Source organism: Carettochelys insculpta, chromosome 3, assembly GCF_033958435.1.
Source record: "Carettochelys insculpta isolate YL-2023 chromosome 3, ASM3395843v1, whole genome shotgun sequence".
NCBI lineage: Eukaryota > Metazoa > Chordata > Testudines > Carettochelyidae > Carettochelys > Carettochelys insculpta.
In genome coordinates, this window is record NC_134139.1 from 128,749,597 (window position 1) to 128,775,214 (window position 25,618).

General features: G+C 43.4%; 1 protein-coding gene across 5 annotated transcripts in view; it reads left to right on the top strand.

Moving 5' to 3' along the window:
* Nucleotides 1-6,208: 6,208 nt before the first annotated feature.
* Nucleotides 6,209-25,618, top strand: part of HACE1 (HECT domain and ankyrin repeat containing E3 ubiquitin protein ligase 1) — a 124,844-nt gene continuing 105,434 nt past the window's right edge. For 4 of the 5 annotated variants that reach the window (XM_074990820.1, XM_074990817.1, XM_074990819.1 and 1 more), the window contains exons 1-7: nucleotides 6,209-6,363; nucleotides 11,920-11,974; nucleotides 13,475-13,564; nucleotides 14,905-15,009; nucleotides 17,824-17,899; nucleotides 19,214-19,345; nucleotides 20,563-20,645. In XM_074990820.1, the coding sequence (XP_074846921.1) occupies nucleotides 6,288-6,363; nucleotides 11,920-11,974; nucleotides 13,475-13,564; nucleotides 14,905-15,009; nucleotides 17,824-17,899; nucleotides 19,214-19,345; nucleotides 20,563-20,645 (617 nt within the window). In that variant the 5' untranslated portion in view covers nucleotides 6,209-6,287. The remainder of the gene's footprint in view (nucleotides 6,364-11,919; nucleotides 11,975-13,474; nucleotides 13,565-14,904; nucleotides 15,010-17,823; nucleotides 17,900-19,213; nucleotides 19,346-20,562; nucleotides 20,646-25,618) is intronic. The other variant, XM_074990821.1, reaches the window with a different exon arrangement.

The following is a 25,618-nucleotide window of genomic DNA, read 5'->3' on the forward strand; positions in this document are numbered from 1 at the left end:
GCAGAAGTGGTGTGGGGTGGGGAAAGATCATCTGCGGGGAGGGCAAAATTGACGGGTGGAATGGAACAGAGGTGAAAACTGGAGAGAGCACAGAATTAATTGACTTGTAGCTGTAAGGTGTAGAATTGATTGGGAGAGCAGAGAGTTGGTACAAGGGGATGAAAAATCGATTACTGTGGGCAGATATTGGGCTGGAGAGGTACAGAATTAATTGGTAGTTTGGAGTTTCCAATCAAGAATCCTGTTTAAATGTGTGTGGTTTTGTGTGCAGTAACAGCTACTTTTATTTATTTATTTTTGACACAGGATGTTGATAGGTATAAAAAGTTCAGTAATGTGCATAAACAACCAGTGATGAATTCAAAGATACCTTTAATTTTCAAGCTTCTTATTTTAATCTGCATCATTTGTATACTATTTCATCTTCAGAGGTATACCTGAGTGTGCCATTTTCTTTAAACAAAATGTATACATGGAAGGAAGGGGCATCCATGGAAATTGTATCAGATTTATATTTTACAAAGAGCCAAGTAAATTAAAAGTCACAAACAGTTCTTTCTGCCTCTCTTGCCAAAAACCCTGACACATACAGCAGTGCCTGGGAGACTAGTGAGAGGGAATAGACTGTTTTGTTAATTTGTTCATTAACTATACGTCTAGCAACTTTTCTGACTGCAGATCACAGACCAGTTATGTTTTAGAAAAAAAATTCTCTGTCTAAAAAAGATGTCAGCTATGGATTTTACATCATTGTTGTAACAACCCAAACATTCTACATGCTCTATGAATGTCTTAAATTCTAAACTCATTTAGAAGTGGGTTCTGCTTTGCTCCTAAAACTGGAAAAAAAAATCAGCGACAACTGTAACCTTTCATAAACTCTATTACAATTTAAATATCTGTGTCAGTCTTGAAGCTTTTTTCCTTTTTTTGGTGTGTTTTTTTTTTGAAGCTGAATATATAAAAGCCTCCAGAAATAATTCAGACTAAAAAGAGAGAAGCAATTGCTAAATCTTGTGATTTATTAAAAACACCTTTTAAAAAGTGGCAGCAGAGACAAATCTTTAAATTCTACCCCACAACTTTATTTTGTTGCTGCTGTAGTCTCTGGAGAGTAGACATGGCCTTATCTACCCTATATATTAAACTATTAGGGCAGCATATCAAACTGTTTTTAAAAAAATCTAACCTATTAATTACACCATTCTATTACATAATCCAGGGGTCAGCTACCCCCGGCGTGAATCTCAAGATCTGCACCCACCTCTCGACTCCTCTCCTATGCAGCCTGGAGCTTGCTCAAAGCCATCCTTCTGTGGGTTAACAAAAGACCAGCTAATGCTACCAACCACCACCTAAACGGTGAAGCTCTGCATCTTTATTACTGAAGCTGCTGTAAGTAGGATTATTCGTGACTTTAAAAGTGTCACTGGCACTCAGACTGTACTTCAAGGTCAAAAGATCAAACTTTGGCACTGCTCCCCAGAAAGGTTGCTGACCCCTGACCTAATCTGTCCCAGAGCCTGATCAAAATGACCATAGAGTTGACAGTTAATTGACTAAAGTAAAATAGAGAGAAAGCCAGAGATGCTGTATTATAAAGCTTCTCCTGGATACCATACAACAGTAGCAGTTGATGCCTTTCTCCATTTTCAGCTGGTCAAAGCTAAGGTGACCATCTATCCTATTTTTACCAGGACAGTCCCTTATTTAAGTTGTCTCACAGGTGTCCCAACTTTTTAAAGAAAATCATCAAATTGTCCCTTATTTTGTGGGCTCCAGTTCCCCGGCACCTGGTGTCTCTGAGTATCAGCCCTGCTGCTGGAGAGACCTGTTGCAGGGCAGCTACTCAGTTCCCTGGTGCCTTGTGGAGGTAGTCCCCAGTTCCAGGAAGCTTCTCTGTGGGGCAGCTGCCCCATTCCCTGTCCACATCCCCCAAGGAGGCTGTGGAACCTCTATTCTCAACATCTTCCTGCCAGGAGGTTGCAGATCCCCCATTCCTGGGGGCTCCCCTTGGGACAGCAACCCCTAGCATTGAGAAGTTTTGACATAGAACATCAGCCCCCACATCCTTGGAGGCCACTGTCCCTTATTTCCCATAGGGCAATGTGGTCACTTTAGTCAAAGCCTGCACCCTTTGCTTAGGTGTGAAACACCACATCTCAACTCTCTGTACAGGGCTTGCTAACTGCTTCCATGCTTGCCAAAAACAGCAGCCCAGACAGCTGAGGTGGGTGGAGCAAAGTTGAAGGGGGTTGCCTAATGTGGCAGTGACCAATAGTTTCAGAGGGGGAGCCCTATCAGTCTGTATCTTTGCAAAACAAAGCAGTCAGTCCTGCAGCACCTTAAAGACTAAGGCTACATCTAAGCTATAGACATCTTCCAAAAGAGGCTCTTCCGAAAGAGCTTCTTTCAAAAGAGTGCACGCACCCGCAAAAAGCGGATCAAAAGAGTGATCTGCTCTTTCGAAAGAGAGCATCCACACAGCCCCCAGCTCTTTCGAAAGAACAGGCCAGAGATCAAAGATGAAGACTGTTCTTTCAAAAGAAAGGCCCTGAGGAGCCTCTACATAGCTGTGGCCACACTAGCAAGAAACATGAAAAGGGGCAATCCTGATCCATTATTTCAAAGAGAGTTGTTTTGATGTGAAGCGACTACACACAAAACGCGTATCAATGTTGCGATCTGCAACAGCAAAGAGAACCCCTGTCTTTTCAAAAGGGAGCAGCTACACAGCACAGAACCTTCTTTTGAAATAACAGGGCAGGAAAGGGCAAGGGCAGGGTCAAATAGCCAACAAGCCCTTCCTGGAACATGGGCCAGCACCCTGTCCCAAGGGCCCTTCCCAAACACCACCCCTATGCACATGCTGAGGGCTCAGGCTGCTTGCGGCACGTGACCTCCAGCTCAGCACCGCAGCCCGACATGGACCTGCTGGATCTCCTGGACGAGGACGTCCTAGACATCATGGCTAGCCTGATGGCCATCCTGGCAGCAGTACACCTGAGGCTCCATGCTGCCCACCATGTGGCCAGCCTTCTGCAGGCTCCCTGCATGGTGCTCTCAGAGCACCCCATCTCCCGGGCCCACTGTCACCTCTGGTGGTAGCCTGCCAGCGGGCAGTGGTGGGACTGCAGTGTCCTGGAGGAATGGGACGACAAGTGGTGGCTCTGCGATTTTAGGATGACCCGGGCCACCTTCATGGAGCTGTGCCAGTGGATGGAACCAGCGCTACTCCACCAGGACAACTCCATGCAGCCTGCACTCCCCCTAGAGAAAAGGGTGGCTGTCACCATGTGAAAGCTGGCCACCCCGTCAGGAACTGCTCAGTCAGCCACCAGTTCAGGGCGGGGAAGGCCACTGTCGGGGTCGTCCTTCTAGAAGTAAGTCAGCCGAGGTCATGCACCCATGATGGGGCCTGGGGAGGGGGGTCTGTGGAGCGTAGTCAGGGAGGAGTCCTGGGGACAGTGGCTGGGGGGGGCGGTTTGGGCAGGGGGCCCCCCCACATGCCGCCACATGCTCACAGGTGCCCATACCCTCCACCCCGTGCAGGTCGTCGACGCCATCAGCCGGATCCTCCTGCACCGACTCATCCGCTTGGGGGATGGGGACACCACCATGGCCAGGTTCCAGCAGCTGAGATTCCCCAACTGTTTTGGTGCCTTGGACAGCACCCAGGTCACCATCTGGGCCCCACTACACAGCCGCAGGCAGCACATTAATTGGAAGTGCTACCATTCAGTCGTCCTCCAGGTGCTTGTGGATGCCAGAGGACGTTTTACAGACATATGCATAGGCTGGCCAGGCAAGGACCACAATACCTGCATCCTGTGGAACTTGTGGCTTGGGATCAGGATGGCTGAGGGCACCTACACCCCCCGCCGCCCAAAGGGACCTGTCAGTTGGGGACACGGCTCTGTCCCCGTGCATAGTTGCCGATGCAGCTTACCCCCTCCAGGCCTTGCTAACATGCCCCTACACAGGCCACACCAATGAGAGCCAGGACTGCTACAATGCTTGGCTCAGCCAAGTCAGGAACACGGTGGAGCAGGTGTTCAGGTGTCTGAAGGTGCACTTCAGATGCCTGTTGATGCGCCTGGAGGTGGGCCTCCCCAGTGTGCCTGCAGCTGTGGGCATGTGCTGTGCTCTCCACAATCTCCTGGAGAGCAAGCACAAGCTCTTTATGGCTCGCTGGGCTGCTGAGGTTGTGCTGCACTACGAGAAGCCAGGTGTGGTCCCATGTCGCCAGGCACACCAGGATGGGGTTCACATATAGGAGGCCCTCTGGGAGGCTTTCGCGTGGGGGCCCCTGTGACCTGTCCTACCCCACACAACTCCCCACCCCATACATGTCCCTTACCTCCATCTCACCGGCACACCCGGTCCGCACGCATGTTCCTCACTGTCCCCACCCGATGCACAACACCAATTCCATTCAGTAAAGTTTATCATTAATTTTTCACAACCAGACAAGCCTCCAACTATTTGCAATGGGGGCAGAGGACATCCATGGAGCAGGCGGCCAGGACAGGTGAGTGGCGACGGCCTGGATCAGGTTGTTCAGGTACCCCAACACCTGGTCCCAGGCTGGCAGTACAGGCAGGTGGCAGGCGCTGCTCCTGACTGCCTGGCTGAGTCCCCAGCCTTTGCATACCCCTGGTGCAACTCTTTTACTTTTAAGCACCCCTGGATGGGGGCTGGGGGTGACGGATGGCCCCTTGCGGCCAGGGTGTCAGCCAGCTGGGTGAAAGCAACTGCTTTCTGCTACTGCCCCTCCATCTTATGTAGGATGTCCTCATCCCCCCAGATGGCCAGCAGGTCCCTCACCTGGGCTTCCAGCCACAGGGTGCCCCTCCTCTTCAGTGACTTCCCAGGATCCTGGGAGTCCTGCCTCCCAGTGACTTGGGATACTTGGGGCTCCTGCCTGCTGGCCATGGCTCTGGCCATCTGCTTTTCTGGTGTTCTGGTGAGTGCTTGAGAGTGTTTTGTGGGGAGCACATGCTGCCAACACACTCTCAGCTTCCTGCACAGTGTTTCTGTGTCCCTGCAGCTTTCAGGCAGCCGGAGTTGACAGCTGTAGAGTAGGGCGTCTCTGTGCTCCAGGGCGGGGCCAGCACCATGTAGGACTTGTGATTTTGAAATGGCAGCCAGGACAGCTGCTACAGATTTCATTTCGAAATTGACGTCAAATTGAGGCACTGTTCCTGAGATGGGAAGGGAACAGTGCTTTCAAATTGAATGCCTTTTGATTTCAAAGTTTATTTTGAAATGACCATTTGTGTGTAGTCGCTCTCCTGCTTGATTTGAAATCACCCCTCCTTTCGAAATTAGTGCCCAGTGTGGCCACAGCCCATATGTTTTCTTTTGAAAGAAGCTTTTGAATGGGTCCGCTCTTCCTGAAACAGGAAGTGTTATTTCGAAAAGCACGTCACATTCTTTCGATTTACTTTCAAAATAATGCTTTTTGTGTGTAGACACTCCATCCGCTCTTTTGAAATTGCCCCCATCCTTTGAAAAATCGTTTGAAAGCACTTGCTAATATACATGCGACGGAAGGCTGTGTCTACACTTGCATTCATCTTTCAAAAGAGGAATGCAAATAGAGGAAAGTGAAAATGCAAATGAGGTGTAGATTTACATATCTGGCACCTCATTTGCATAGTCTTGGAAAGAAAGAACCCTTCTGCCTATTTTGTTTCAGGAAGAAGGGATCTTTGGAAGATGGGGTTTACTTTCCAAAGAGCCATATCGGCATTGCTTTTCTTCTTTCAAAAGGATAATATGCAAATGAGGTGCCAGATATGCAAATCTGCACCTCATTTGCATTTTCCCTGATTTACATGCCTCTTTAGAAAGAGGAACGCAAGGCGAGACACGGCCTAACCGTTGTTTTGGGCACGATCAGGAAGCCAAAATGAAGTAGCTGAGAGAAGAGAAGGTCCCGGGAGCATCCTCTGACCGTAGGAAAGGGCGTGCGGACTTCAGATTATAATGGGGACAGGTGCCAAGCGCCGGGCTGAAGCCATCGCTCCCTTTCCAGGGCGTCGGCTCCCTCCTCAGCAGCGCCCGCAGCTGCCCCCGCCCCTTCCAAGCGCACGAGTTCACGCCCACGAGGCCGAGCCCGCTTCCATCTCGCGCCGCCCCTATGAGGAGCGTGCGCATGCGCCCTGGCCCTCTGGGCTCGCGGCTGTGAGCCTGCGCAGAAGGCTGCGGGGTCCGCTCTGGCTGCAACTGCCGCCGGGATGGGCTGAGGGTCTGCGGCCGTGGGCGGAGCGGGGCCCCCGAGGATGGAGAGAGCCATGGAGCAGCTCAACCGGCTCACCAGGTCCCTGCGCCGCGCCCGCACCGTGGAGCTGCCCGAAGGTAGGGTCGAAGCCCCGGGCTGTGTTGCCCCCCGCGGGAGCTGCCCGTAGCTCCCGGCCCGCGGGGCCTGCCCCGCTCACGGGCACCGCGATCTCAAGCTCACCCCCCATCGGCGCCTGGCCGGAGGCGCCGGCGGGCGTTGCCCAGCCCGAAGCTCGGCTTGCTGGGGGCTGGCTGCTGGCGCGCCGCCGGCTGTGGAGGCGGGGCCGCTGGCCTCTGCCGGCCGCTTGGCGAGCTGGCGCTGCCCGGGATGGCGAGCTGGGGCAGTTCTCCGTGTTCCCGCCAGGCTGCTTTGGGGCCCCGGCAGGTCACTGGTGGTGTCAAACCCGGCCTGCGCCTGAAACGTAGTTTCATTTAGTTACCTCGCTCCAGGGCGTGAAAAAAGATGCAGCCAGCTGAGTTTAAGCCCTGACACCATTAAGTGGACCAAATATGCTTCTGTTGATCCAGCTAACACCTTGCAAGGGGTGGATTTATTACAGCAGGTGTATGGGGAGTGTTTGCATTGTAGGCACCGGAGTAGTTGAGCTACTGAAAGAAGAAAACTTTTTCTTCGCCCTCTGCTTTTTTTTTTTTCCCTTCCTTGGCCAGCCTTAAGGCTCCTGGCTGCTTTGTTATTTCTCTCTTGTTTTAGTTACTACTGTAACAGCAGATACTTAAAATTTAGGGAAAGGAGTTGACTTTTGGCTTCAGACCCGCACTAGTAAAAGCTGAACAATCCTTTTGAGCTTGTCCTAAACAGGAAAATGACATAAAATCACATCTTGGGTTGGAGTAGATCCCTGACGTACAGGGGAGTCATGTTCTCGCAACCCCTGTGTCAGTCAGATTTCCCGTGAAACTGATGAGGTTGGCACCCCTGGTCAGTTTCCTGGGAGAGGAGGTGGAGACCAAGGGGCAGCCTGACTCCCTCCTCCCCTCAGCTTGCAGAGCCATGAAACTGACCAGGACAGCTGCACCCCTCAGTTTCACAGCTCCTGTGAGTGGTGGCAGCTGAGAGCCTGATTCTTGGCCTCTCCCACTGACAGGAGCAGCTGCCACCCTTGACAGGAGTGGGGAAACCTGTCAGGAGTGGCAGCTCTGTTGGCTGCCATCCCTGACAGAAACCAGGAAACTGACCAGTAAAGCACTGCTGATCACTTTCACCACTCCTGGAGTGGCTGGCACCAGCTCCTGGTCACTCAGAATCACATTAATCTGAGATATACACAACTTCAGTTGTGCGTATCTCAGGGGTCTGCTATATACTGATTCAGTTAAATCTGTGTAGTTTTGTGTGGACAATACACAGGTACACTTGGAAGAGATCTATGGGAAGTTTTCATAGCTGTTTTTCGAGAATATTAGAAAAGGTGAGTGAGGTAATTTTTCTTGGATAAACTTCTGTTGATGAGAGAGGCATGATTTTGAGGTTACATAGAGCTCTTCTTTGGTTTTAAACTAAGGTAAGAGTTCAGGTGCAAAACTAGCTTTGATTTAAGGCAGGTTAAATTAAACTGATGTGAAGTGTGTGTAGATAAGTTCTTATTTTCATTCTGCAGCTTTTTTGGAAATCTATATAAGGGCATGAGTGTTATATGTCTGCAGATTTGGGAAGATACTATCTGTTCACACATGGAAGGTTGCTGTGATCTGTAATGGCTAGAAATTCATTTTTTAAATGAAAGCTTCTGCAAAATAAAATCTACTGGCTTTGTCCCCCTCGCTCCCCTTCAGGGAAAAGACTTCCACTCATAATAATGCTGAGGCAAATGTTTCTTTAAGCACTGTTTTAGTGCAAAACTTTATGTGCCCTTTTACTCTGACATATCGTCCTTAATTTAAAAAGCAGACTTTATGGGGCTTTGTTCATTGCTTAATTTTGTTATAAAATATTCACACTATACTAGTCAATCAGTGGTGTGTTTTGTGTTTTTGTAACCAACAGCCCTGCATACTCAGCTTGGGCTTTGAGTCAAATTATGTTCTTTTGGTTCTAGCATCATCACTAGTAATAATGGTGCTTAAGGGAAAATTATGCCCTTGGTGATACTAGTACATCTGCACGATCTTCAGATGTAAACAAGTTCTTTTGTTAATATGCAAAATGGAAGAGAATCCAGCTCATTCACTCTTAGTTGTGCAGGACTAAATAGAATGTAAAATATATATACTCTTTGAGTATGTGTGGCACTGCCTACAGGTTGAGTGACAAGGTTTCATGAACAAGAAAGAGTTGCATTATAAGTTTCGTCATTTCTGCTGCCCGAAGGTTTGATTTGATTATGCTATGCCAGTGATGATGTTTAAAAACACTGCTTTTTGTTTATCTAATTGGGGTTGTGGCCATCCTAAAGGAATCGCCTGTTAAAGCTTCAGCCAGCTGACTTTCCCTGGAAAGGCCAAGGATACAATTCTCCTGATCAAGAATGGACAAGCAAGCAGTAATCTTTAAAAATAAAAGTAACATTTATTTAGAAGTGTGTGGTTGCAAGAAGAGAGTAGAGACAAATATTTATAAAATAAAGCAATGAAGGTTAAAAGAAATAGTGGCAAAAGGTGATCCAATGCAGTAATAATTAGAACAGTGACATGGCAAACAAAACCAATGAAATAATTGAACAACATGGGAAATAAAAGCAACAGATTAACATTATATGTATCTCTTTATAACAGTATTTTAATATTTATAAATCAGAGGTGAAAAAAGTACCCTAAGGCTGTGTCTACACTACCACCCTCCTTTGAAGGGAAGGATGGTAATTAGGGTGTTGGGAGTTTACTAATGAACCACTGCGCTGCATACCCAGCACTTCATTAAGCAAATTGCCCCCCGCAGCAACTTCGAAGTTTTAAACGTTGAAGTACCGGCAGGTGAGCCGTGGCGAGACATGAGCCGGTACTTCGAAGTTTAAAACTTCGTTGCTGCGGGGGGGAATTTGCTTAATAAAGTGCTGGGTATGCAGCGCAGTGGTTCATTAGTAAACTCCCAACACCCTAACTACCATCCTCCCTTCAAAGGAGGGTGGTAGTGTAGACAAGCCCTAAGAGTTACTTGAGTAAAAGTGAAGCTTTCATTTTTGGGTACTTGATTACAGTCTAGATGTGAGGGGTGTGTGTACTTTTTATTTAAGTAGTTTTCCAGAGGGACACCAATAACTTGTACTTAAGTACCCCCCACCCCCAAAAACAAAAAGGCAGCTGCACTTTTGCTCAAGTAACTTTTGGGTACTTTTCCACCTCTTTGTAAAATAATAATGTAATATTAAACAATCATTTAATACTAAACATCCAGTGTGTTGTTAGATGGCTAGGATAAAATTTCAGTCAAATCACAGGCATCCAGCTTTATTCACAAGCAAAACCCATATATTTAAGGAATAGAAGGGTGAAAAAGAAGATGAAATTTACAAACTTAAATTCCCTCTGAGATCAGCTAATGTCATTGTACTCTGGCAGGTATTTAGTTACCTGCTGATGCTGTTGCCTGTGGTGTTAGGAGGCAAAGCAGCTCCTCAGGTGAGAGAGATGCTTGCTAAGTAGTTGTTGCTGGAGTAAAAGTGCTGTTAGCTGTAGTAGTCATGAAAGCTGTTGCTGTGGTGACCATAGAACTCTTATGGTGGTGCAGCTGCTGCTGAGGCAGAAGTTATATGCTTTTGCCGCCTGCTTGCTGTTAAGGGGCATCTGCTGGTGCTGCTACTGCTCTTCCATAACCTGATTTTACAGATGTCTTCAGTTTCTTCTCTTTCCAAGGTTCCTTATCCCATACAGGGTTCATCCTGCGGGCTGTCACCTTTATATATGATTTAGTCTGCCAGGCTCAGTCAGTTAGTGTTCAGTTTATTTTCCCACTGGCTTTGTGCCAAGTCAAGCACAGTCACATGTACTTACATGTGACTAGTAGCTCCTCCTCTGACCCTTCTCCTTCTCAGAAATCCCATTTGTCCCTATGGGCTACAGTGTATCTCTGAGATTTTTCAAGATGACCTGTGGGTGACCCCTAGCTACTTCTTGTTTGGAAGCCCCGTGCATTCCTGTGGCTACAATGGATTGCTGTGGGATTTTGCTGGGTTATTCCCCACTGGAAGTAATGTGCAATATCAGAAATGATGCAGTTCTGTCTCATTGCACCATCCCTGTACATGCTTTTGGGGTTCGTCAGCTAACCTGTGACGACTCCTAGCTTAACTGGAAATCATGCAATATTTGTTACATCACCTTTTAATTGCGGCCACCATTACTGGATTTTTCCATTTAGCTAGATGGAAATTAATGGTTTGAAGACTTACCTGTGAAAGTGACAACAGGTTGATCCTCTCTAATCTGGCACTCTGGGGACCGGACTGGTGCTCGATGAGAGAGTTTTCTGGACAAATAGAGCACAGTATTGTCTGGCAGGATTAGCAAAATTTCCACTGCTTACTGGGCTCTTAGCTTTAATTTACCCCGAAATATCTTCTAAATAACAGCAGAGAACACAGAGCTAGGCCTAGTGGCTGTAAACCAACTGTATGGGACCATAGGGAGCTTGGCCACACCCATGATAAGTGGATTCTGGCTAAATAAAATCATGCTGGATTATGGATGTTGCTCGATGAGAGAATGCTGGATTAGACAGATTCAACCTGTACTGTTCTGTCTAAAATGCTTCTGATGCCACCACCACACTGCATTAAATTAAACAAGTTATAATTTTGGTGATTTGAAACCCCTTTCTGAGTTTTTTCTGCATACCTTCATTTTAGGTGCTGCAAGGTAATTCAGGCAGCTAAAGTAGAAATCTCAAGTTACAGTTTAGCTAAGTAAATAAAAGTTCTGTGATTTGTACTAAACCTGCTGTTAGTAAACACCCCATATACTTCACCTCATATACTCTTGAACACAGAAAATTTAGCAGTCTTATAGGAGATGTACACAGTTTGCAATTGGAATATACAATTAGCATTTTGGGGTTCTCTCCAAACAAAGTTCTATTTATTCAAATTCCTCTAAAAAGCTAGCTTTCCGAAGTAAACCGCAAAACAAGCCCTAAAACACCCTTTCTAAGACCATGTCTGTGTACAATTTTTAGTGGTTTAACTGTGGTATATTGGTTAGCGAACATAGTTAAATGTGAATGTCCTAATATAGAAGTACTAGCACTTTACAAAGGTGTTGATGAGAGGCTGTGCAGATTTAACTAGAGTGTCTGTTTTCTAAATTAAGACATCCTTCATATTTAAATTTACTGAATTTTCTCTCTATTGTGAAAGTTGAGAATTTAGCAGCAATCTGAAGGATAAAAGGATAGACAAAACATTAACCCCCTAAAAATTGGCAGTACATTTTTATATAGAAAACAGTTTGCTTTCACCTACAGTAAAATCAGTACATCATAAAATAATCTTGACACATTTTCCGTATAAACAGTAATGGCTTTTTCTTTAGGAATTGTTCAATAGTTTGTCATACCTATATGTAGATCTGTCATAGAGCAAGTGGTCCAGTCAATTACAGTCATGTCTAAAAAACAGACAATAACTGGATAAACATACACGTAAGATTTTATAGTAACTGATTCATCTAATTTCTACACAGATAATGAAACTGCTGTTTACACACTAATGCCAATGGTTATGGCTGATCAGCACAGGTGAGTGTTTTCTCCTACGGGTTTGCGCATAAATTACTACTTTATAAATTACCTTATTTGTAAGGGTGTAATCCATTAGTCTGTGTAACATCTGTCTAAATGGCAGTAACATAAACCTCTATCATAGTAGTCTAAAACTAATTATTTTTAAGTGCATAGAAAGCAGCAGTTTAGTAGAGCAGTGTTTTTTTAAAAAGTAGTGTTGGTTCCAGGGTTTCTGCTGCTGAGCGGCCATCTAGGGTCACAAAGGCCAGGTCTAGTCTATACACTTTCTTTAGTATAACTGTGTTGCTCAGTGGTATGGATTTTTTTGTAACCATGAGCAACATGGTTGTGTTGACCATAAACCTGTGTGCAGACAGCAGTGTTCTGATGGGAGGAGATTTTCCTGTTGACATAGATATTGTCTCTTGCAGTTGTGTGTTCAGCTTAGGTGTTCTCCAGAAGCACTACAGGGACACCTCTACATTGGTGTAGCTTTGTCAGTCCAAGTTTGTAGTATAGATCTATCCAGAGAGAGTTATCTTGCATAGATGAGGTCCAGCCCACTGAAGGTCCAGACCTGCAAATTAAGATGGGGTGATGGGATGGATCACTTGATGGTTACCTAATCTGTTCATTCTGTCCTGGGTACCAGCTATTGACCATTGCTGGAAGATGGGATAGCCATTCTTATATATTTTATGACCATGTATATGCTTTAAGTACCTGCAAAATCTGTTTGACTCAGTCTTGGAAATGCCTGTTACTGTGCTGTTATTTGTCCACCCTGTTGAGTTTTGTAGGCAAGTAAGAGCAACTGTGGTTTGTTGATCTATTATCAGCACGGGTGTTGGCACTTCTCCACAATATATTTATGCTGACACATAAGCTAGAGTTTCAATTTTGTAGCCTTCAGTCTACTACAAGCTAGGGGTGTTCATGCTTAGTCATTCAATCTCATCGTAAATGGATGAGGGTGACCAGTTATGGTTAACCAGTAGGGGCTGGAGCAGCACTCTTCTTCTCTTTCCCACCCCCTGGCAGGTGGTTTCTCTAGCCCAGAAAGAGCAGTCCCTGTCTGCGGTGACTGGAGGGGAATGGGTGGCTGGATGGGGGCGAGGGAGAGTGTAGGTGGAGCAAAGTATAGGTATAAAACTTATAACTGCGCAAGGCAAAATCACTATAATGCTTTTTACAGTAAAGAAATGTCTTGAACACCTTGTCCTAGTTCACATTAGCGTGAATTGAAAATAACTGCAGAATATGGCATATTTGTTGTCAGTTTGAACTTCAGAGGCAGAACAAGGGTATAGCAGGCTAGTATTTAGGTTTTTTAACAGGTTTGTGGAACCCTGCTTTGCTTACAGGCTGTATGGGGAAAAATGATATACTCAGATGTTTATAAAACAGATAAAGTATTCAGTCATGCAGATAACATGTATATTGTGATGCCGATCTGCTGTTGGATAAAACTGTCTTTAGACTTTGTTTCCCAACTCACAGATTTATCTATTTAAGGTCTGTTTCAGAGTTACTGTCCAATTCGAAGTTTGATGTAAATTATGCATTTGGACGTGTGAAGAGAAGCTTGCTTCATATTGCAGCAAAGTAAGTTTTAGTACGTTGAGTAGGCTGAGACATGAAATTAAAGGATTGTTACCACAGAAGACTAGAGCATTAAACTGGAAAACTTCATAGTGCACATTTGTGTTAAGAGGAAAAGCATTAACTGTTTCTATAAACCCTTTTCTTTAATAATAAAAAAAAAAAAAAAAAAAAAAAAAAAATCCCTAACTGGTCCCTAAACAAGTTACCTTAGGAATCAATTTAAAAGATTGTTTGTTCTGCTTTAAATTCTATACACTGAAAAAGCAATCTAATTATTTTGCATATGGTGAGTCATAACAGCTTTACTTACCTCTTCAACCTGTTCCTGCTTACGTTAATTCTTCCAAGTAAACTCTGCTCTACTTGTGATGGAAATATTGCATAGTTGTATAACAGAGGAACTAAGCTCAGAATCTAACAGTAACAATAAACGTTAAGTATACAACTAATTTTTAAGTTTTTTTATGTTCCTTATGACCAAGACATAATGTAAATCAGACAGTTAACCAATTATCCATTCCCAATCCCATTAAAAACTTTCTTCATGCAAGTTATAGTAATGCGTCATAGTCTTGATACAATGACCAATTAGGTTGCAAACATAAAATAAAGAGAGCAGTAATGTAGTCAAACTAATGTTAGGCTCTGATTATTTTCTTTTTGCTGTGCTTACATTTTGAGTACCTACTTTTTTAAAAACTAAACCTTTTTACTATTTTATTATTTTAAAATAAGTAATATTGTAACTAAAGTGTATTAGAGGTTTGGCCAGCCCAGTGCTGGTAAAGGGAAAAATAAACATAATTCCAGCGATGGGCAGATCATACATTACTGAGGTCCTTGTACCTGCTATGGTGGCTTGGTCGTGAGACCATTAAACTGAGTTTAATAACTCTTTCTCCGTAATGTTAACCCAATATTGTATAACCAGTTCTCCGGTGGAGAATCTTTAAGTATCATAAGTTTTCAAGTTGGAAAAAAATGAGTAACATGAAAGTCAATTTTTGTGGCGATTTCAACTTCTAGAAGTTAGTGATAATACAAATCAGAGTAAAACATGATTCTTAAAGGTCCTTGCTATAGCAGTAGCGCAAGTGGGCCGGTAAGCTTATTTTTATATGGTATGGTATACTAGAAAGGCTACCTGCTGGGGGTAGGGCATGTCATGTTATGAGGCATCAGGAAAAGCTTGGGGCAGGGCATGTCATGTTATGTGGGGTGGTCATGTGCGCAGTCCCACAGAAGTAAGATCTTCTGTTTACTTGCACCAGTAATTTACTGTAAAGTTTATTGTCACTGAATTTTTTACCATTTCCTCTTTTTTCATACCTACTTCCAAGCTGTGGATCTGTCGAGTGTCTAGTTCTGCTGTTAAAAAAGGGAGCAAATCCTAACTACCAGGATATTTCAGGATGTACTCCTCTTCATTTGGCAGCGAGAAATGGGTAAGACAATGTTAGTACCCTTTGACAGCATGCTGATGTTGCTTAACAGGCCTGTTTTAAGCATGTTCTATAAATTTGATTTGCATATAGGTTAAAGTGTGTAGCTTGCATTTTGGAAAGTATAAATAAAACCACAAAATGTTTACTATAGGTTTGTAGTTCATTTATTAATCTTAGAATATTGATCTTTGTAAATAGACTCAAGCAATAAAGATCAATTTCTGACCATTTAAGCATTTTTTGCTAATCACCAGTTTGATAGTAGGAGAAATTTCATATAGTGGCTACTACTCATAACTTGTTGCAATACTGTAATTGTACGTATTACAGCACGTGGCAATAAACAAAGTTACTACATTAAAGCACCAAAGCACGGATTTGGTGTTCTTAGGACAGGTTTATTGGATAATTCTCCTGTTTGGATAGATACCTTAGGCTGCATATATACTACAAGATAAATTTGATATTTAATAAATTTTAATATTTAACCTCGATATTGTGAATTCGAATAAAATGTCCACAAAGCTTCTTGAAATTCGACCCATCTTTTTTCCGTGTCAGATCGCTGCATCCCTATGGCCCCGTGCAAGTTCGACAGCGTGAGCACTGCATTAGGTTACCTATCCCACTGGCCTTAGCCCCGGTTGCTTGTGTGGTATTTCTTGTTTGAATCCCAGAATTCATTACATCACTAACAGCATGAAGAAAGAACTGGAGATCGTGCCATTTCCTGCTGCAAGCATGGATCCACAGAATGTTCCAACTCAGAGCACAGATCATTTCAGCAACCACTGCGTCTGTGGCGCACTTTGTCCTTCAATTCCAAAGCTCAGCGATGCTTGGCTATCCTAATGGTGGTGGTGCTGCTGCTGATAATGACGAGGAAGGTTTGAAAGAGGAAATCTCCCAACTGCCGTCCAAGAACTGAGGGCTGCTGGCTGCCCTGAATGCTTTGCTAACAGTGGAGCGGCAGTTTTGGACTCGTGAGACCAGCACGCACTAGTGGGACCATGTCGTTTTGGAGTCCTGGGGCAACCAGCAGCGGTGCAGAACTTTTGCATACTCAAGTCCACCTTTATGGAACTTTGTGATATGTTGGCATCTGCTCTGAAGTGCAGCAACACAAAAATGAGGCTGGATTTAACAGCTCTGAAGTGAGCGGCAATTGCACTGTGGAAGTTTGCAATGCTTGACAGCTACCGGTCAGAAGCAAATCAGTTCTGGGTGGGCAGATCTACAGTGGGGTCCATGGTGATGGAGGTGGCCCATGTAATATATCGGCATCTTCTCAGGAAGACTGTGACTTTAGGAGATGTACAGGCCATAGTGGATGGCTTTGCTGCCTAGGGCTTTCCTAACTGTGGTGGGGCAATAATTGGCACGCACATCCCCATCATGGCCTGGCCCACCTGGTCTCAGAGTATATAAATCAAAAAGAGTACTTCTTCATGGTAATGTAGGGATTGGTAGATCAAAGATCATTTTACCAACATCATTATTGGCTGGGCAGGGAGGGTTCACGACACATGTATATTCCGAAATTCGTGACTGTACTGAAAGCTCCTGGATGAGACCTTTTTTTCCCTGATTGGAAAATCAAGACTGGTGACGTGGAGATGCCCATTATTCTATTGGGCGACCCTGCCTACTGCCTGCTTCCTTGCCTGATGAAACCCTACACAGGAGCCCTGGTCCCAGCAAGGAAAACTTTTAATCACAGACTGAGCAGGTGCAGAATGGTGGTGGAATACGCCTTGGGACGTTTAAAAGTGAGGTTCAGATGTTTATTGATAGGTTTAGACATTTCTGAAGCTAATGTCCCCGCCGTTGTTACAATGTATGCTATTTTGCGCAACATATGTGAAGCCAGGCAGGAGACTTTCCCATCAGTCTGGAATTCCAAAGCAGAGGCCATAGGCAGGGCTTACTTGCAGCCTCCTTCGTAGCCATCCACCAGTAGCCATGCTCGGGCTGCAGCAATAAGGGACGCTTTAAAAAACAGTTTGATGACTGATCTGTAATGCACTTGCTACCTATATATTTCCTCTGCCATAATACTAATAAATGATTGCTTTTACTTGGTGGGAGGGGGTTAAGTTGTAGTAAGTAGAATGCACGTGCCTTCAGCAGCATCCCTCCTTGCCCAACTTGGGTTTGGAGATGTGGTGTTGCGTGCTTTGCTAACATATGCAGAACTAGTTTGCTTGCCCTGGGAAATGGAGGGGTGTGTGTGCGCAATTTATCCTGTGTCTCCTTATTCTGATCACTAAATCGTCCTTCATCTGTTTCCTCTCTCAAAACAAAATTTGGGGACAGTACCAATAATATATGTACTCTGTGTATGCTATTTGGGAATATTTGGCTATACTGGTAAAATGTGTAGGAATATTTAGGAAGACTGTTATGGGTCAATCAGTACAATAACAGGTATAGCCATAAGAATTTTGCCTTTTTTTTTTTTTTTTTTTTACTTCCATTGGAAGATTTGAGTTGCTGTCACTAACATATAGTACACAATCATATTTTGAACAATGTGTTAAAATGGTACACTTAAGTATTGTGATATTTGTAACTTAGGTACCTGGCTATATAACCCACTATTCTCCTTTACTCTTACAATTCTTGGGTACATGAGTCTTCTATGATGTTGGTGACTGTTTGCTTTTATTCAAATAACAGTTAATGGTGTACTGCCGTGAAGAAGACCTTTGTTGCATGCATCAGCTGCAGTATGGACATGGGGAAGATATTTGCTTTCTGTCGAGCTTCTTTCTGTTTTCCTGATTGGAATTTAATGTGTTCTTTCCTTTACAGACAGAAGAAATGCATGAGCAAGCTCTTAGAATATAGCGCAGATGTCAACATTTGTAATAATGAAGGTCTGACAGCAGTAAGTGCCATCCATTTTAGTTAAGTTACTGAAGTGCTTCTCTTGAAATTAAATTAGTGATATGCTAACTTTAAATAAATGCCTGTTGAGCCCACTATGGCCGCATCTACGTTAGCCCCTTCCTTTTGGAAGGGGTATGGTAATGAGCGAGTTGGGAAGATGCTAATGAGATGGTGCCATGAATGTGCAGTGGCTCATTAGCATGATGGCAGTTGCACATGGTTCGAAAGTGCTGCTTTCTAATCGTGTGCCACCCTTGTATACAGGGGCCTTTCGAAAGGACCCCCTGGACTTTGAAAGCCCCTTCTTCCTGTTTGGTTTTAGGAAGAAGGGGTTTTTGAAGTCTGGGGGGTCCTTTCGAAAGGTCCCCATCTACATGGGTGGCACATGATTTGAAAGTGGCACTTTCAAATCATGCGTGGCTGCCATTATGCTAATGAGGTGCTGCATATTTATAGGAGAGCGTCATTAGCATCTTCCCAACTTGCTCATTACTATGTTCCTTCCAAAAGGAAGGGGCTAGTGTAGACGTAGCCTATGTGTTTGATTAACTCTGCAGTCATTAAAACGGGAGGAGTCTTTGTTAATATGGAATTGTAAAGCATTGTGAAACTGTTAATTTACCAATGACAAAATTGATCAAATTATTTCTGAAATAGTGAAATCTGAAATTAAAATAAACTTAAACAAATTCAACTTTATATGCTCATAGCCCCTTTTTCTACCTTCCTTCTGAGTGTCCAGCTAACATAATTTTTCTTATTCATATAGGATTTAACTTTTTCCATTTATTTCCATGTAGCTGGTACTGTAGTAAACAGATTTGACTTGAAATTAAAGAGTCAATTTCTAGAACCATATGATATATTTCCAAAAGCTAGTTTTATTGGCCTGAACAGTGAATGCAGACTTCTGATACCAAGACAAATTTCTTCTCCTTCATACACTCCTGATTGTTTTAGCTAGCAGCAATCCTAATCTTCTTGTGCACCTCCTGAGTGTCAGAGGTCTAAATTTAAACTCATAGCCCTCTGGGTGTAGGTCTTGACAGCAAGATATTTAGGCAGTCTGCCTGTTACTTTCATCAGCAGGTACAGTGTTTTAGAATTCTTTTTTTGAACACATTATTGCAATCTACTCCTGATCAAAAGGAGCTTCATTGAATTCAGGCACAGATGTAATTGCCTAAATTTGCATCTAGAAGTCTATTTCTAGAAACCTATTTATGAAGAACTTGGCCACAGAGCATTAAGTTTTAAAAACTTGTGATTTGTAAACTATGCATGTATTGACTACTAAGAATTATTTTTTTAGATTCACTGGCTTGCTGTCAATGGGCGAACAGAACTACTTCATGATCTTGTACAGCATGTCAATAATGTCGATGTTGAGGATGCAATGGGACAGACAGCACTTCACGTGGCTTGCCAGAATGGTCATAAGACAGTAAGTTCATAAGTCATTTGAACTGACTGTAATTGTTTAAAACCTTGGTAATACTTGTCTCTTAAATTCTCTAAACATTGGCTAGTCAGACACTTGTATAAAGGTTAAATGGTAGAACTATTCACTTACCTATCTTAGTAATTCTTAATTGCTTGCGCTCACATAGGAATAAACGGTTTATTCTTGAGAGGGTGGGGATGATCTTATAGTCTACTTTGAGTGTTTAAATAACTTAATACACCTTGCAGATGTTCATGCAGTTGATTTAATATTGCATAGTTGATTGTAAATATTGCTGTGATGTTTAGTTTTATGTATTTTTTTTGGACATTACTCAGTATAATTTTGCATTAGGGTTAAGAGTGTAGAATAACAGAAGAGCAATACATAAATTTTGAGCCCTGTTTGTCAGAATGGCAGACATAAGTGTGTATGGCAACTTAATTACTTGAATCATATGCAGTTAAGTATTTGTACTCTGCCTTGATGATTTTTTTTTTTTTAGTGTTAGGATTAAGCATATATACGCAGAATAAATGTGTGCATTTTTGGACTTTTTTTTAAAAAAAAATTATGATCATATGGAACAGTAAGTAATCATATTCTCCAGTGACGAAGACCACCTTGAGTGAGAAATGGTCTTGGGATTATTTTCCCCAACTCAGTTTTCCAGTCTTCAGCACTGTCAAAAAGTCACTCCATGAACCACCAGGAAGGGCTTCAGAAAGCATGCTGTATCAAAGGTTACAAGTTTCAAGACATCAGCTAGTCATCCGACTGATAATTGAAGACACATTAACCTGATGTGCAAAGGGTAGTAATGTTGTTTAGGTACCTTAGCACTGTCATACTTTACAGTTTGGTTTTATTTAACATAGTCTCAGTATATTTTTCAAAACTACATTATTTTAAACCTTAATTGACTGATTAAACATTTTAACTTCAGTGTAAACTGTTTTGGGGCAATCTGATTTCAGTTGCCTTACTGAATGGCTGAAGTTCAATGAAAGGATTTTTTATTAAAAAGTCAAGTCCTTCAGATAGAGGCTAGAGTGTGTGATACCTTTCTAGGTGTAACTGTCACAGTAATCTTCCTAGTGTTTAGGCATTTTGTTTTTGAGATACATAAAACTAAACAGTTTTGAGCCAAGTAATAGTTTTTTAAATTTCTTTCTAGTTCTGACAATACTTTTTTTTTTTTCTTCTGTTCCCAAAAGACAGTGCAGTGTTTGCTAGACAGTGGTGCAGATATTAACAGGCCAAACGTGTCAGGAGCAACTCCACTCTATTTTGCTTGCAGGTATGATATTTGTAAGTCAAACATACTGTATAAAATGTAACATTTTAGTTTTTAAATACACAAAGCTACCTTAATTCAATGCATAGCAAAGAAAGCAATTTGCAAAATATGAAAACTAAGAATATATTTAGTCTTAACCCTGTCTCTTTCTGGAATGTGGTATGGTAAGTTCTGAGTGTTTTGTCTGCAGTTTTAGAAATGGACATGTACGTAACATGTCTGTCAGTATTGCAGGCCAAACCTTTCTTTGCACATACCAGGGTATTCCCTAATAAACTGATGAGTCATAATTTTAGATTTAAAAACAAGAAACTGTTCAAATAACCAGTATTTAACTGGCTTTGCTGGCTCAATATTTTAGGTATAAAATATATCTTCTACTATGTATTTGAGAGAGTCTCTGTGTGTGTCTGTTCAAGAGCTCCTTATAAATGGTAAGAGCTAGGACCACTAAATTCAGTATACAGCTTCCCTTTACCATAACTTTAAAGCAAGGTAAAAGTTTTGATTATCAAGAAAATGGGATGTGTCTGGAATAGGATTGCTTCTTCTAAAACCATACAAAAAAGACAGAATCACCAGGCAGGTGAAAGGGTCTGGCTGGGGTTGTCTCCCTTCCTATCCCCACCTTCCCTGGCCTGCCCCAGGTCTGAGCCTTCTACCTTTCAGGCACCTTTCTGGGGGAGTGAGGAGTGGCTAAAACTCTTCTAATTCTCTATTCATATGGGATTATAGCTGGCTGTTCCCCTTTATCAGGGACTGAGGGGAAAGTGCACTGTGTGCTGCATTCCTCGCTCTGTCAGGGTAAGATGGGGATAGACTATTTGGACACGCACACCTCCTTTGGCTGTGCCCGCTGGACCTTCAGTAGCTATGGGGCAACACTTCTCACCTGGCTTTAAGCTACTGCAGTGAGAGAGGGTTGGTGTAGTCCTTCTTCCCATTAGCCATAGCACCACCCCAGATCATTGATTTAAATCAGCAGTTCCCAACCTTTGTGAGGCGGTGACCTATTTTGACAATTCAGTAAGACTTTGTGACCCAAGGCAATTCAAAACTGAGGGTGGCGGTGGGTGGAGGTTCTCCCTGGGAAATTTTTTTTATAAATTTTGATTTGCCCCCCAAACTTAAACCCCTCGCAGCCGCAAAATGCCCTCACACGAGCACTGCTGCTGCCCCCTGCTGCTTCTAGGTGGCCGCTGCCTCCTCAGTGTGCCCCACCCACCTCCCCCAGCGTGGGCAGTTCCATGCCCTGCCATGCTGAAATGGGACTCCATTGAATTGGTTTAATGATCGGATCCCTCCTGCCAGCTGTTAAACCAATTAAATGGAGTTCCATTTCAGAGCAGCTGGGCAGAGATTGGGAGCCGGAGGAGTGAATGGCGACACTGGCGGGAGCAGAAGATGGCTCCTTAAAGAGTCACGTGTGGCTCAGAACCACCTAGCTGGCGTCTCTTAGAAGATCCAATGGAGACCCATGTTTGGGTCCCAACCCAGAGGTTGGGAATCCCTGATTTAAATGAAACTTGTACAATCTCATTTTGTTTTCCAAAAACTGAGTTGATCCGAGCTACGTACAGGTAAATCTAATTGATATACAAATCTTAAACCCTTTAGGGGCTGGGGGGGATCAAAGTTACTAGTCTTCCAGGAAGGTGCTTCAATGGCAAGAATGAGATGTTGGCATCAGACTAATTTTTATTTTGATCTGTTTTTAAAATAGTATGTTTTAAAGAAAATCTTTGAGGGGGGTTGGAAACTGAGTATGTGAAAAAGATGAATTAAAATAGAAATGGTTTGGCACCATTGCTGTAGTGGGTATTAACTTATAATATGGTCAGTCATGCACTGTTGTTCACTTCGGCTACGTCTACACATCCAGCCAACATCGAAATAACTTATTTCGATGTTGCGACATCGAAATAGTCTATTTCGATGAATAACGTCTACACGTCCTCCAGGGCCAGCAACGTCGATGTTCAACTTCGACGTTGCTCAGCCCAACATCGAAATAGGCGCAGCGAGGGAACGTCTACACGTCAAAGTAGCACACATTGAAATAGGGATGCCAGGCACAGCTGCAGACAGGGTCACAGGGCGGACTCAACAGCCAGCCGCTCCCTTAAAGGGCCCCTCCCAGACACAGTTGCACTAAACAACACAAGATACACAGAGCTGACAACTGGTTGCAGACCCTGTGCCTGCAGCATAGATCCCCAGCTGCCGCAGAAGCAGCCAGAAGCCCTGGGCTAAGGGCTGCTGCCCACGGTGACCATAGAGCCCCGCAGGGGCTGGAGAGAGAGCATCTCTCAACCCCCCAGCTGATGGCCGCCATGGAGGACCCAGCAATTTCGACGTTGCGGGACGCAGATCGTCTACACGGTCCCTACTTCGACGTTGAACGTCGAAGTAGGGCGCTATTCCTATCTCCTCATGAGGTTAGCGACTTCGACGTCTCGCCGCCTAACGTCGAAGTTAACTTCGAAATAGCGCCCGACGCGTGTAGACGCAACGGGCGCTATTTCGAAGTTGGTGCAGCTACTTCGAAGTAGCGTGCGCGTGTAGACGCGACGGGCGCTATTTCGAAGTTGGTGCCGCTACTTCGAAGTAGCGTGCACGTGTAGATGCAGCTTTCATGTTGTTTAGTTCATAAGCTGTCTAAACTAATCTGTCCTAAAATACACAGCCTTGTTCTGAAGACTTAATATTGCAGTGAAATTTTATTTTCTATATGGTTTTAATTTTACTGTATTTCTAATAGCTGCTTTTTTAATTGGACCCCTTCAGCTATTTGTTAGGACATGTACAGTTCTATAATACTGTGCTTTGGGTACAGGTTAAATGGTTCACCTGTGATTACATTTTAACTGTAGACAAAGTGAGAAGTGGACTGACATAATGGTCTGCTGAGAGCTATATTGTGGGAGACGTGGTCTGCCTTAGGTCAGACATGCTGGCTCTTGGCTGTTGTGGACAGTGTAAGGGGAGAATAAATAGTGGCTGGCTGATTGCATGCCTCTTGGCACTCAGTTTAGGGATTGTTATTAGTATTAGAAGAATCTCCAGATTAGAGATGTTTTTAAGCCTTTCAGAAAAGGAGTATGGTGTGGTTAAAATGGTGAGTTCTAGAAATAAAAATCCTTAGTTAAGAAACTTACTGATTGAGGTAAAATCAAGGAGAGAACCCCAAAATGCTACTTGTATATTCCAATTGCATACTGTGTACATCTCCTATAAGATTGCTAAATTTTCTGTGTTTGAGTATATGGGGTGAAGACCCATTATTTTCAAAATGAAGCTCATGTTACACACTTCAGCAAGGTTACTTGGGCTGTGTAGGCGATACTTAAGTGCTGACCAAATCTAGGCTTAGGGAATTGGAGCGCAGCCTAGAGCATCTGTGTCTGGAGTAGTAGTGGAGGCGCTCATACAGGATTTTAGGATGATGAGGTATTGAATAGTGGCCAATCTAGTAATCCGTTACCCTTTGCAAATGATAGTTACACCAGAAGGACAGTACTTCCTGTTGAAGCCATTGTACTAGGTCTGGACCAGCATCCACACCTAGAGTTGGGGCTGTAGTGCTAGCTGGCAGCTTAGCCAGGAGCTGGAGTCCTCTGCCTACCCTGTAGGAGAGCAGGGGCCTGAGGGCTGGAGCCCTGTGGTAGCTCTGGAATGCCTGGGCAGGCGCCAGAGTACTTGGGGCAGTGGCGGGGAGGGACGGAGGCGGGAGGTTGGGTCTGTCTGCAGCATAAGCTGTTAACCTCTGCTCATGTGGCAAATTCTCTTGCCCAGGACCTGTCAGGTCCTGACTATGGTGGATCAGGGAGATTCAACCTGTATATGCGTAAAAAGCATGCACTTGTAAAAGCTGGCTTCAGTTCACACCATACTCTTATAGTGTTGTGGTGACTATAGATGCATTTGATTCTAAATTTTCCTTCTTTAACATTTACTTGGAAAATTAACTTTTCTAAGTGCAGCCATATGGCATAATTACCACTTTTTGGTCATGGGTAATTTAATGGGTCATTTGTTGTCTGCATAAATAAAAAGTTTGATTGTGCATTACATAAATTGTGTCCTTGACCCAAAGCTTTGATAGAGAGATGTATTAGACTGAAATATTTTACCAAGGGGAATAGTAAAGCCCGTCACTATAAATATTTTTGTATAGACTAGACAAAGCACTAACAATTTACTACAAAAAAGCCACATTCACCATATTATTGTACTGGAAGGATGATGTATTAGATGCCAGAGTTGGTCTATTTTACCTTTCAAATTTTACTAATATAAAAATGGTATATTTAACTTTGCGGTATAGTAACAGAGAGGAAGCTGTGCTAGTTTATACACTATCAAAACAAAAAGCAGTCAAGTAGCACTCTAAAGACTAGCAAAATAGTTTATTAGGTGAGCTTTCGTGGGACAGACCCACTTCTTCAGACCATAGGCAGACCAGAACAGACTCAATATTTAAGACACAGAGAACCAAAAACAGTAAGCAAGGAGGACAAATCAGAAGAAGATAATCAAGGTGAGTCACTATAGGGGCTCGTCTGCATACTTGGCTCAATCTAATTCTTGACCTCCCCCCCCCACCCCTCCACTCTCTGATTTGCTCACCTTGATTATCTTTTTCTGATTTGTCCTCCTTGCTTACTGTTTTTGGTTCTCTGTGTCTTAAATATTGAGTCTGTTCTGGTCTGCCTATGGTCTGAAGAAGTGGGTCTGTCCCACGAAAGCTCACCTAATAAACTATTTTGCTAGTCGTTAAAGTGCTACTTGACTGCTTTTTGTTTTAATTTTGCTGTATTTGACATGAGTTTTTTAATAACAGAACTTCAATTTTTTTATCCTTACAGTTGGTTGTAAGAACATGGTTGGTAAAAGACCAATTATTTAAGTGATTCAGATTTATTAGATTAATGCTTCCTAGGCATCTTGAAATAATAAAAATATTTTATTTT